We start from the raw sequence: 12,416 nt of genomic DNA, 5'->3' as shown, positions 1-12,416 counted from the left end.
CAAAAATTTCAAAAGAGGTTTTGCCTTTTGTTAAATGAAAAATTCATAGCTCTCTAGTGCTTGGGCAGGGATTAACTGAAATAGGAAATGTAGTAAATTCAGTGTTTATGGAGCCTGAGGGCTCCTAGTGACTTTCAATAAAGCTAATGTGTACATTTGGGGTGCATAGAAGTTTACTTCAGTTTGTAATAATCTGACCTACTTTTCCCTAGGAATGCCAATTCTCTCCTGCTGACTGGCTAAATCCTCTAATAAGCTTGTTGAAAATTAAAATAATAAGTGGACTATAAGAGGGAGTCCTTTTTCTCTGTAGACATGTACCTTACCTAGAGACAGTATGGTATAAAAGAACCATCAATGGATTTGGCATCAAAGAATCTAGAGCAACTTTGGGCAAATCATTTACCCTCTCTTGATCTCAGTTTCATCATCTGTTTTACAGAGGGAATTAAAGTAAATGGTTTGAGAAGCTCTTTAGAACTATGATCTCTCTGTGATATTTTCTAAATAGCCCTAAATTTTCTGTTGGGGGGTGATACCTGATAGATTTAGATACTGGCAGTTCTACTCTAAGTAGGCATATGCAATCCTCCAAAGTACCACACTATGGAAAAGTGATACAATAAAAACTAAAGGACTTATAAGGAAAATGAAATTGGGGTTCAAAAATTCCATCATGAAAAAGAGATAGAAATCTAATACAATGATAGAACAGGTTTATGTGTTAAATGGTTAAGAAATGCACAAACTACTTGACCTTGATAGCAGAGTAGTAGTAGTAGCATCTTGGACAGGCCCCCACTCTAAGGTAGCCATAGGAGAAAGGCATGGGGGGTGGAGGTGGTGAAGATGAGCCTCTCTCTAATCACAGCTCCTATTGTATCAGAAGATATATAATAAACATTGGCACTTTACCTCTACAAAGCTCTGAAGTTTTCCTTGTGGAAGTGGATGTTGGAAGGGTTGTAGCTTTTGAATTGTTGTGGAAAGGTACAATTTTCTGTATTCTCACTGTTTCTTTTTCTAAAACAGATTTTATTGATGTCTTCTATTTCTTACATCACTCTAATAATACCAAGTATTGCCTTCTCATCCTCTTCCTGGAACACCATTCCATATTTGTTGTTATTTTGTTGTTCAATCTTGTCTGATCCTTGTTGTTCCCATGGACTGAACTGTCCATGGTGTTTTGTTGGCAAAAGTACTGGAGTGATTAGCCATATCCATCTCCAGTGGATAAAGGCAAGCAGAGGTAAATTGACTTACCCAGAGTTACATAGGTTGGATTTAAATTCAGGTCCTCCTGATTCTAGGTTCAGTGTTCTATCCACTAAGACACCATATGGTCAATACCATTTTTAAGGGAGGGAAAACAATTAGCTTAACTGATTGAATTACATGTACAATGTGTAATACCTGTGGACATCCCATTTACTTAAAGGGGTAGGTTGCGGGGAGGATATTCTCATAACTAGATTTGAGTCTTGTTTGATCTTTATAATTTTGCTACATTCACTTTTGATGTTTGGTTTGTAATTGTTTTTTTATTCACATTGTTGTAGCTACTGCATATCTTGTTTTCTTGATTCTCTATATTAGTTCATACAGGTATTTTCATCACACATATCATTTCTTACAGCACAGTAAATATTCATGTGCCATAATTTGTTGAACTATTCTCCAGGTGATGAACAATTTTTTTTTATTTCCAATACTTTGCTACTACAAAAAGGGCTGTGTAATTGTTATGATTTATGTAGGCAAACTCACTGTTTCTTATTGAAGGAATTGTGCAGAAGCAAACTCACAAGTTGTTAAGCTCAAAATGTCCCCTAACACATTCACCATGTTGGAACAAACCAAAATGGACCCCTTGTCTTTTGTCACCAAACCAGTGTTTTAATTTTCGAGTTACTTGGTTTGAGTTTTTCAAGTGATCCTCAAATCATTTCTGTTTTTTTTTCCTAGAAGAAAATGAATTCTTTTAAATGCTCTGCTATAACTTCTCCACCCCCAAAACAGCTGCTGACACTATATTTCCCCATACTTCTTGACATAACAATTAATATTAAAAGTTAGAAGGATCCAGGAATTGGAATAAATCAAATCATGCCATCTCTATTACTTATGGTTGATCGACACTGCCAAGTAACTCTTTGGAACTCTAGATTTAATATCTCTGATTTAGAAGTCTTTGTGGGATCCTTAGGATATTTTTTAAAATTAGATGAATAATTTTAATTAATAAAAATCTATTTAATCTTCCTCCCATTTCTCTTCTAAAAAAGAAAAACAAACCCTGCAACAAATATGCATAGTCAAGCAAAACATGTGTTATTCATGTTCAAAAATGTGTCTCATTCTGCACTTTGAGTTTGTTGTCCTTCATCTGGAATTCTGGTTGGTCTTTGAATTAATTAGAGTTCTTAAATTTTTGGAAGTTTGTTTTTACAATGTTGTTATTATTATATTAATTGCTCTTCTGCTTCTTTTCATTTTACTCAGACCAAGGTTATTTTAAAACTAAATTTGTTGTGGATTTTTTAGATCAGAAACCCTTCTTCAATAAATTGGGCTGTCCTCTCTCACTCTCCCTTATCTATTACATTACTATATACTTCAGATTCTATTCTATGTGATCTAGGTTCTTGGGCCCAGGCTTTCATTCCTGATCCTCCCCATCTCTTCTTGCCTAATATTCTGTAAAGAGTACAGTAGCCTTTGCCAGAATGGTAGCCAGGCAAAAGTTATCAGCTTCACCACTCCTCCTTGTCTCCTCAATGTTAAATACCTCCTCAAGGCTTTTTTATGCTTTAAGATTTTTTTTAATATTACCCCTGAACTAACTGCTATGGCATGAGGACTGATAGATATTTACTTATCCCAAATGAGGATGAGTAGGTGGTACAGTAGCAACTAAGTGGTACAGTGAATAGAGTGCTAAACCTGGAGACAGGAAGATCTTATCTCTTCAGAGAATTGGACAAATCACTTAACCTCTCTAAATCACAATTTCTTCACTTGTAAAATGGGAATATTTATAGCACCTACCTCACAGGCTTATTATTAGGATAAGATGAGATAGTATATACAACTTTAAAGGACTATGTAAATACTAGAAGGTGGGGTTGGGAGACTTCTCCACTCTTTATCTATGATCCCATGAGTCAAAACGAAAAGGTTTATGTCAGCTAGAAGATCCAGGTCTTAATCATAGACTAATTAGGGTGAGTAAATTCTTTACAATTCTTATCAAACCCCTGGGAGCTAGCACATTAGCCATTCAGATCGCCTCGAAGTTTTGATAAGTCTGAAGAAGGTGCTTAATGATCCTGGAGGGGTGATTGCAAAGATGTCAACCTTTGCTCTTTCCTTTCCCCAAAGCAAAGGCTCCTGTTGTTCCTATGATTTCTTTAGTGAACATGGTAAGTTACTTTTCTTATCTGGTGGTTTCTTAATTAAACTGTTCACTTGATGTTCAGATTATGGTATCTGTTTTGCAAATTTGGAAAGACCATCTACATTAAGTAACTTCAGTTTTGCTGCTCTGCTTCCTTCTTAAATCCTTACAGTCTGACTTCTGACCTCATCATTCCTTCAAAAGTTCTTTTACTAAAGTCACTGATAATTTTTTCATCACTAAATCTAATGGATTCCCCCCCCCCATCCTCATTCTTGACCTTTCTGCAACCCTTGATGTTGTTGATCACTCTCTTCTTCCTGATAATGTTTTATCTCTAGGTTATCCAACACACTCTCTCCTGGTTCTTCTAACTTTCAGATTACTCTTTGTAAGTCTTTTCTAGATCTTCCAGATCACATTCTCTAGCCATAGGTGCCCCTCAGGGCTCTGTTTTTGGACCCTCTTCTTCTTTCAGTAGAACTCTTGGAGATTTCATAAGCTTCCCTGAATTTAATTATAATCTCTATGCTAAGGTTTCTCAAATCTGCTTATCCTCTCTGATGACCTCTAGTCTTGAATCTCCAATTGCTTTTTAAGATATCTCTAACTGAATGTCTAGGAGATATCTTAAACTCAATTATATCCTATCTAAACTTATCTTTTCCCCCTAAACCCTCCCCACCTGTCAGACTTCCCTATTACTGTCCTGAGCACCAACATCCTCCCAGTTCTCCAGTTTTGCAGTCTATTATCATCCTCAACTCTTCACTATCATTCACCTCTCTCTATCCTCACTTGTATCTAATCTGTTGCCAAGACTTGGTGTATTCACCTTTGCATTAATTGGACTATGCCCCCTTCTCTCCTTTAACATTGTCACCACCCCGGTGCAATTATATTTGGACAACTACAGTAGCCTACTATCTGGTCTGCCAGACTTAGCCAGAAGTGCAATTAAGCAGTGTTGGTATAACATTGAAATCTACTTAATATCTGATTTTAAAGGAAGAAAGCAACAGAGGGATGACTAACCATTATAGATAGTTTTCATTTAGACCAGATTTTATTCAAAAAGTTTATGTCTGTTGTTTGAAACTTGGTACATATGTTCTCACAGAAATAAATGGCGATTTTGTTCCTAGGCTAAATCAGTAAAGTCTATTTACCCAACAATTTAGTTGAAATAGTATTGATAATTCCAGCTTAATTTCTGGTGCCATTCAGTAAGGAATAGGAGGATAGATAGATATACACACACACATATGTATATGTTAGTGCTTTGGTGTTGTTTTGTTTTTTGGAGACAATATGTTTAAGTTGGCTTACTAGTAAATGTCTGAAATCATATTTGAACACAAGTCTTCCTGATTCCAAATCCTGTTCTCCATCCACTGTTCCACCTAGCTACCCTTTGTTTATATTTTGCTTATTTTCTCCTTTAGACTATGAACTCCTTAACAACAGGGAATTTTTTTTTTTTGCCTTTTATATCCTCCAGCACTTAGTACAGTGCTGATGTGTAGTAGGCCCCTAATAAATACTGGTGACTGACTGTCTGAGAAGTGATCCATAGGCTTTACAAGACCGTGAGAAGGCTGGCTCTATGATATACAAGAAGGTTAAGAACCTCAATTGTTGGGATGTCAGCCTTCCCTAGTAGCCAGGATGACAACTGACCCTTTTGTTTTAAAACTTGAAGCAATTTGTATAAAACCTTTCTGGAATAAGAAGGATTTAACATGCTCAAATACTCCTGAGGGTAGGTACCACCTTGGAAGGAAGCAGTTTTAGGGGGTGAACAGCAGATGGGGGAAAAGTTCACTTAAATTACATTAACTTCATGCTTTTTTGGTAACTTCTTATTTTACCTGGTTTTAGAACCAAAAAGGACTCCAGAAATCATCTCATCCAATCCCCTAGTTTTACAGGTGAGGAAACTGAGTCCAAAACAACTTAAGTGTTTGAGCTAAACTCCCATTTCAGAGTTTCGTTTGTTATACCAGTCATTTGTGAATTAGGTATTTCGTTCTTTCTTCCCCACCCCCCGCCCTGGCTTTTATGGGGCAGTGAGGTTAAGTGACTTAACCAAAGTCATACAACTATTAAGTATCAAGTGTCTGAGGTCAGATTTGAACTTAGGACCTCCTGATTCCAGGGCTGATGCTCCAACTACTGTGTCACCTAACTGCCTCATAATTGGTTATTTCTTAGTCTGAATTTCCTGTAAACTTGTGCTTAAGCATACAAATGCCTCCAAAGTCGTTATGACTTTCTCTTCATGGCTTTGGAACAGTTCTCCTCTCTCCTCTAAAAGATCATTTCTATTTAGGGCTGGAGAAATGTCTCCCTTGCTAAACTAAAATATGGCATGCCAAATTACAACCCTTCTTCCCACCCTATTCCCAATCTGCACTCCCACTTATAAATCTTTGAGAGCAGAAATGCTGCCAGAACCTTATCAGGTATGTGAACAGCCTGCCAGGGAAAATGAATTGTGGTACTGTTTGTATCCTTACTTCCCATCTCCTGACCTTGCTTCTTCTATTTTTGGACATTGCTCAAGGGCAAATTTCTACTTCATGAATGATTTGTCAATTATAAGGCTTAATTTATAGTTCCCCTCACTCACAATATTGAAAATATTATCTTGATCCAAATTAAACTTGAAGTTAGATCCTGTGGTCCTGTTTTATTACCTTTTTTTCTCCTGTAGTTTATTAATGAGTCCTTTCACAGACTTGTGATCTCATCCTGGTGGATACTCTCTCTCTCTCTCTCTCTCTCTCTCTCTCTCTCTCTCTCTCTCTCTCTCCATATATATATATATATATATGTATATATACATATATATATATATATATTTCCTTCTCCTATATAATTATTTTTCTGTTTCTTTCCATAAATCTGCTTTAGAGACTCAACCAACCAATCAATCAATTAACATATACTAAATGTCTACTGTGATAGATCTTCGGAATGTGAAGAGCAAGAACTAAGCAATATCCTCCTCCAAAGACTCAATAATAAGGGTACACATAGCAATGTATACAAAATGTATACAGACTAAATACAATAATAAACAAACAAATAAAAAACTGAAGGCTTTCATTTTGGGGCACCAACTAATCTTGACAGTAGTTCTATTGTTTCTCAGTCTCACTGAAAGATTCATTGTGAGGTATGGGAGTAGAATTTTTGTGGGGAGAAGAGAAACAAGAAACCTTTTCCCTTTCTCTTATAAGAATAAAAAACTCATTTAAATGCTTGAACTCAAATATCAAAGTTTATCTTCTATTGGAAGAGTTATCAAACACAATGGCCCATGGATCATCTGCACCCTCAAAGCTCACTCTTATGGACTCTTCCAGATTAAACTATAATTGGGAAATATTTATCAAAAAATAAAAGCATAATAATATATAGGTAATATTAATATGTGATTTTCTAATTCAATATGTGACCTGCAAGGATCCTTATATAGTTTAATGGCAACTATTTCTATTTGAGTTTGATACCATTTGCATTACAACTTTTCCAGTAGTTGGTTACTTAGTCTCACTGCTTAATTTTAGTGACAGTAAATTTATTACCTCAGGAGGCATTGTTGAACAGCTTATTTCTTTGTTAGGAAGTTTTTATTTTAAGTTGTAAACTGTATTATGGTGATATCTCATGGTTTGAAGTTCTTTCCTTTTGAGTAGTGCAAAATAAATCTATTATTTTACCATTTGACCATAATTCAGTTACTTAAATCATTCTTTCTCTTTTTTTTTTTTGCAAGGCAAACGGGGTTAAGTGGCTTGCCCAAGGCCACACAGCTAGGTAATTATTAAGTGTCTGAGACCAGATTTGAACCCAGGTCCTCCTGACTCCAGGGCCGGTACTTTATCCACTGTGTCCACCTAGCTGCCCCTAATCATTCTCTTCTTAAGTCTTCTCTTCTCCAGGCTAAATGTCCCCAGATCTTTCTTATGATCCTTATATGTGGAAGGAGTGACAAATTTGGAGCCAGAAGATTAGGTTCACCATTCACTATTTGTGTCTCAGTTTCCTCATCTAAAAAGGAGATATAATAATATCTGCATTTCCCCTTGTAGGACAGAAAGGGTTATGGGCCATTTTTCTCATACAACATGACTTCTCAATGTTGACAGTCCACTCAAAAAACCAAACAATTCCCTCTCATCTGAAATTTTGAGTTGTGAAATATTTCTGGAAAGAGTTTAGTGCCTCCATTCTAGTTCTCAAGTACAAATGACCTGCTCATTTATCTTAGCAAGACTAATTTTTAGAATAGACTGTATTAGACTGTATAGACTCCCATTTTCCCAGAATGACTGTGGAATTTTGTGTTAGTTAATTAGCATGACATAGTAGGATTATTAAATTTCAAGAACTGGAAGAAAGAAATACTTAAAACCCAATTTGCATTTTTGTTGATTATTCAAAAGGGAGTTGAAGATATTGTAGTGCCCCAAAGGTACTCATTAAGAGCATATCTATGTAGAGAAACAATGCTGCATAATAGATAGTGTTTTGGACCAGGAGCCAGAAAAATCTAGGTTTAAATCCCACTTCCAAGACTTATAAACTTGTTACTTTGGTCAAGTTAAATCTCAGCTCCCTCATCTGTAAAATGATGTTGGTAAAACCTGAAGGAAGGACTCTAATGTTCCTTCCAGTTCTAAATCTAAGATCCTATAATTCTAGAGCTATAGAATAGTAGGATACATAGAAATGTAAGTCAAGGTTGTGCAGAACTTGTGACATACCCTGGTCTCTCTAACATGTTTTGGAACTTTAAGAAATAGCTAATTCAGAGGCGGCTAGGTGGCACACTGGATAGAGAACTGGCCCTGGAATCAGGAAGACCTGAGTTCAAATCTGACCTCAGACACTTAATAATGACCTAGCTGTGTGGCCTTGGGCAAGCCACTTAAATTCATTGCCTTGAAAAAAAACAACTAAAAACAAAATAAAAAAAAAGAAATAGCTAATCCATATTTTCAATCCCCTTAATTCTAATATGTTTATTTCTCCTAAAATTTGGTTGTAGAATGTACAAACAAAACTAACCCTATTATAGACATTTGAGCTTTGTTTAGAGCTGGTTAAACTGAGTTTAATATATGCATAATTTCTTTGAAGGTTTTTTTTTTGATGAGTCAATTTAGAAATGTTTCTCTTTGTATAAGGAGCGTCAGCAACTTCAGCTACAACTACTTCAGCATGAGACGGAAATGTCAGGAGAAATTGTTGGCACAAATTTTGACAGAGAAAGGTAAGCTATATCTCTTGTCTTAAAATGAACGCCCTCAGTAGTCTAGCATTTGTCACTGAAATTTTGTCTCTCTGGGCAATATCTTGCCTAGATAGAGCTCTCATTTTCACATCAGTGATTCCATTTGTATGGAGTTTTGGTAGTTTGTATGTTGGACACATAAATGATTATTTTTGGCCCTATTTGGTCATATAAAGATGCCACATTAAAACCCAGAATTCCACAAAATATTGTTTGGAATAAAATATAGTGAATTGAACAAACCACTTATTAAATGCTGACTCTACTAGACATTAGGTATCCTACAAAGAAAAAAATAACACTGTCCTTTTCCCTCAAGAAGTTTACAATTTAATTTGGACAAATGCATCTCCTTGAAAAAGTATGCTGGAAGTTAAAATGAAATAGAGACAAAGGAAAGGATATAAACAAAGAACTATAGAAAGATTTGCTATTAGAAAATAAAAATACTTATTTTCCAAAATGATTCTCTTTCCTTTAGACCAATCATTGGTCAAGGTCTTTGACTTACAAGTGTAAGAGTATTGAAGTTGGTGTCAAAAGACTAAAGTTTAAGATAAAATTCCATCACTAGCCATGTAATCTGGGGCAAATTATTTAATCTCTCTGAGCCTCTTTCTTCTATGAAAATGCTGATGGTAATGACTGTCCCATTACCTTCAAGGATTATTGTGAGGATCATATAAAATAATGGATCTGAAGGACTTTTTAACTATACTTTCATACAAGCCTAGCTTTTCTCTTTCAACTTTTTCTTCCTTTCATCAATATAGATATAGGCATGGTTATGGTTCTTTTTAACAATCCAATTTATTAGTGGGTACTTAAAGAAATATTTCTACTGAATAAGTATTACTAATGAATACACATACAAAGATGCGGGATTTCACATCTTGCTATTAGACTATATTTCTTTAACAGTATGATTATATGTGATTATGTCCCCTCCGAAAGTAATTTAGTTGTTTTATATTCTCCTGATGTCAGGTATCAGCAACTGGAGGAGGCAGCGGCTAGCCTGCGAGAGCGAATTAGACACCTGGATGACATGGTCCATTGTCAACAGAAGAAAGTCAAACAGATGGTTGAGGAGGTGAGTTTTTCATAAACTAGTATAATGTCAAAAATGCTGCCCATGGACTTTAACAGCCAATTAAGAATGAGTACTCTCTGGCCAGTGGTCTAGCTTTAGGTCTCTGTGTGATTTCATCGGCTCTTGGGTCAAATTATTCTAACCACAATCATTTTAGCACAGGGATTAATGGCCACAGCTCCGGTTTCTGTGGCTATCCCATTCACAATAGAGATTCCTGAGGTTAAAAGATTAAACAGTTGAACGTATTCTAGTAATTAATCAGTTGAACAGTTTTCAAAGGGTTGTGATAACTTATTATGATACCCATAATCCAAGCTACAATGGGGTATGATGAAAGTGCTAATCTCAACTAGTGGTCACCACTGAAATGACTCTATCTCTAACTTTATCTCTTATTCCTCTAGCCTCTCTCCTTTTAACCCCTTCCTTTCCTTTTATTCCTTTATCTTCCTTTGTTCCATTGCCTTCTTTCTCTCACCTACTTTATCCTTTCCTCATCTATGTTTTCCCTCTTTCTCTATTTTCCTATTTGTTCCTTACTCTTTTCCTTTATCTTTCTCCTCCCTAAACTATCTAGCATGTAAAAATCAAACTATATAATTAATATCTTTTGTACTTTTTGAAGAAAGTTTCATGTTCCCTCTTCTTAACTGACATAGTAGGTAAGTCAAGTATTTTATATTTAAAAAAAAACACTTGAAAATTAAGCTACTTTTTACTTCTACAAAGTTTCCCCTTACCTTTGGAGCGGGGTGAAGTTCATAACCCCTGATTTATGTCATAAAGTACATATATATTAGTTGTTTGGTACTGGGATATAGTATGCCACTAGTTATGTATTTGGTGAGTCTTTTTCCTTGCACAAATTTTAAAATTACTTCCAGTGCCATTTCATTTGCAAACCTGATTAAAAAGAGAGGCATTGACATTCCAGTTGGTTAGTAAAAATTCCTCAGGGTCTGATTCCCTTTCTCATAAAAAAGGGAGGTTTCAACCTAATTAGACCCCTGGTGAGCAGAGTAAATATAGAAAAGATATATATTTATATTGGGCATTGTTGTAAAGTTCTGAAATTTGTTGATTATATTTTGTCAATATAGAAAAATGGTGGAATTACAGCTGAGATTGGGTTGTGGACTAGGAAAGGGATAACTTTCTATTTAGTTGCTTTAAAATATGATTTCATTATCATCTTGGCTTAAAATGAGAAAAGAAATCATATAATGTTGTATTTTGTGAATTTTTTATTGTTGAAGCTGGCTTTTTGGGATTGTTGTTATGTCCATAATATAAAGGGAAAAGATGACCAGACCCACACATCCCTCCCCTTTGCCACCCCTTGTACATCTTGTTAGCTGCTCTGGCACCCATGGTACCTGTACCATAAGAAGAGCAGCCCTATTGGCTATTGTTATGGAGTCACTTCCCTAAGGGAAAATGTGCTTTTTTTTGTTAGTTACTTACTGTAGGCAGAGTTTGCACCCATTAGTGCCCAGGAACTCAGAATCAGGAATCTTTTCTTGTTCCATTGCAACCTATGAGAGATTACATTCAATGTTTCTCTAAAGGTAGATATTGAGGAAACTATAGAATGGTCTGTTTTTGCTATTGATTCCTGAATTGCCCCTAGTTTGGTAGCAAAATCTTTTCCTTTTTTTGAGAATATTAACTTTCTTTTCCCTCTCCTATACCATGTCACTTCTTAAATTGAAAATATTTGACATTTTTTGAAATGTTCCCTTCTACATGGAATCATGTTGTCTCATGTTTTCCCCATAATCTGGCAATAGATAACTAAATTTCCAGATATTGTGTTAAGCACATATATGTAAGTTTCTGGTTGTGCTATCATTGCTCAAGTTTATAAGAGCTACAGTCAAATTTAGGCAATTCATTTCAACAAACATTTCATATTCAGACATTCTGTCTTTCATTTTCTTTCGTGGTTTGGAAATCTCATCTCAAATTCGAAACATAACTGGAGACCTAGGGCAAGAGGAGAGGAAATTATAGTGAATGTCCATATCTGCTGTTATATACATTTCTAGCTTACCCAGATAAACTCCTGTAAATACTACTAATATCTCTCAACCCATTTGTAGAAATAAAGTTACAATCTAAGAGAAATGAAAGTGTGTGTGTGTGTGTGTGTGTGTGTGTGTGTGTATGTTTGTGTGTGTGTGTATATCTACACATACATGACAGAGATGGTACCTCTGGCTATAATTCTGAGTTTTATTGTCACAATAAGATCTTACTTTAAAAATATAAATATTATACTCCTGAATGAGGTGCTTTTTTAAGAGTACTCTATCTGTTCCTTTGTTTAAAAAAAATCATGTTTTAAATCAGCATGTCACTTACATATTTCTTCTATTTTTTGTTTGCCTCAAGTTGCAAAGGAAATGAGTGGCTTGAAGTCTCAGTTGCCATAGTGATTAACATGGCAACTTTTTTTTGGTTGTTGTTCAAAGAAATCTTAAAAGTACTTTACCATCCAGAGGAAGGTGATCATAATGATATGAGGGATCCAAAAATCATATCCTGTGAGGACTTTTAGAAGGGATTGACTAGATTTATCAGAAAGATTAAGCTTAAGGAGAGAAATGAGATTT

General features: G+C 35.4%; 1 protein-coding gene across 3 annotated transcripts in view; it reads left to right on the top strand.

Moving 5' to 3' along the window:
* The window catches only part of MYZAP (myocardial zonula adherens protein), a 103,379-nt gene that overhangs the window by 56,892 nt on the left and 34,071 nt on the right, over positions 1 to 12,416 (top strand). For all 3 annotated transcript variants that reach the window (XM_074234580.1, XM_074234579.1, XM_074234581.1), the window contains exons 9-10: positions 8,599 to 8,684; positions 9,693 to 9,798. In XM_074234580.1, coding sequence (XP_074090681.1) covers positions 8,599 to 8,684; positions 9,693 to 9,798 — 192 coding nt within the window. The remainder of the gene's footprint in view (positions 1 to 8,598; positions 8,685 to 9,692; positions 9,799 to 12,416) is intronic.

The sequence above is a fragment of the Macrotis lagotis genome, chromosome 4 (genome assembly GCF_037893015.1).
Source record: "Macrotis lagotis isolate mMagLag1 chromosome 4, bilby.v1.9.chrom.fasta, whole genome shotgun sequence".
NCBI lineage: Eukaryota > Metazoa > Chordata > Mammalia > Peramelemorphia > Peramelidae > Macrotis > Macrotis lagotis.
The sequence above is the reverse complement of the archived record's forward strand: the minus strand, read 5'-3'. Positions and strand labels throughout refer to the sequence as shown.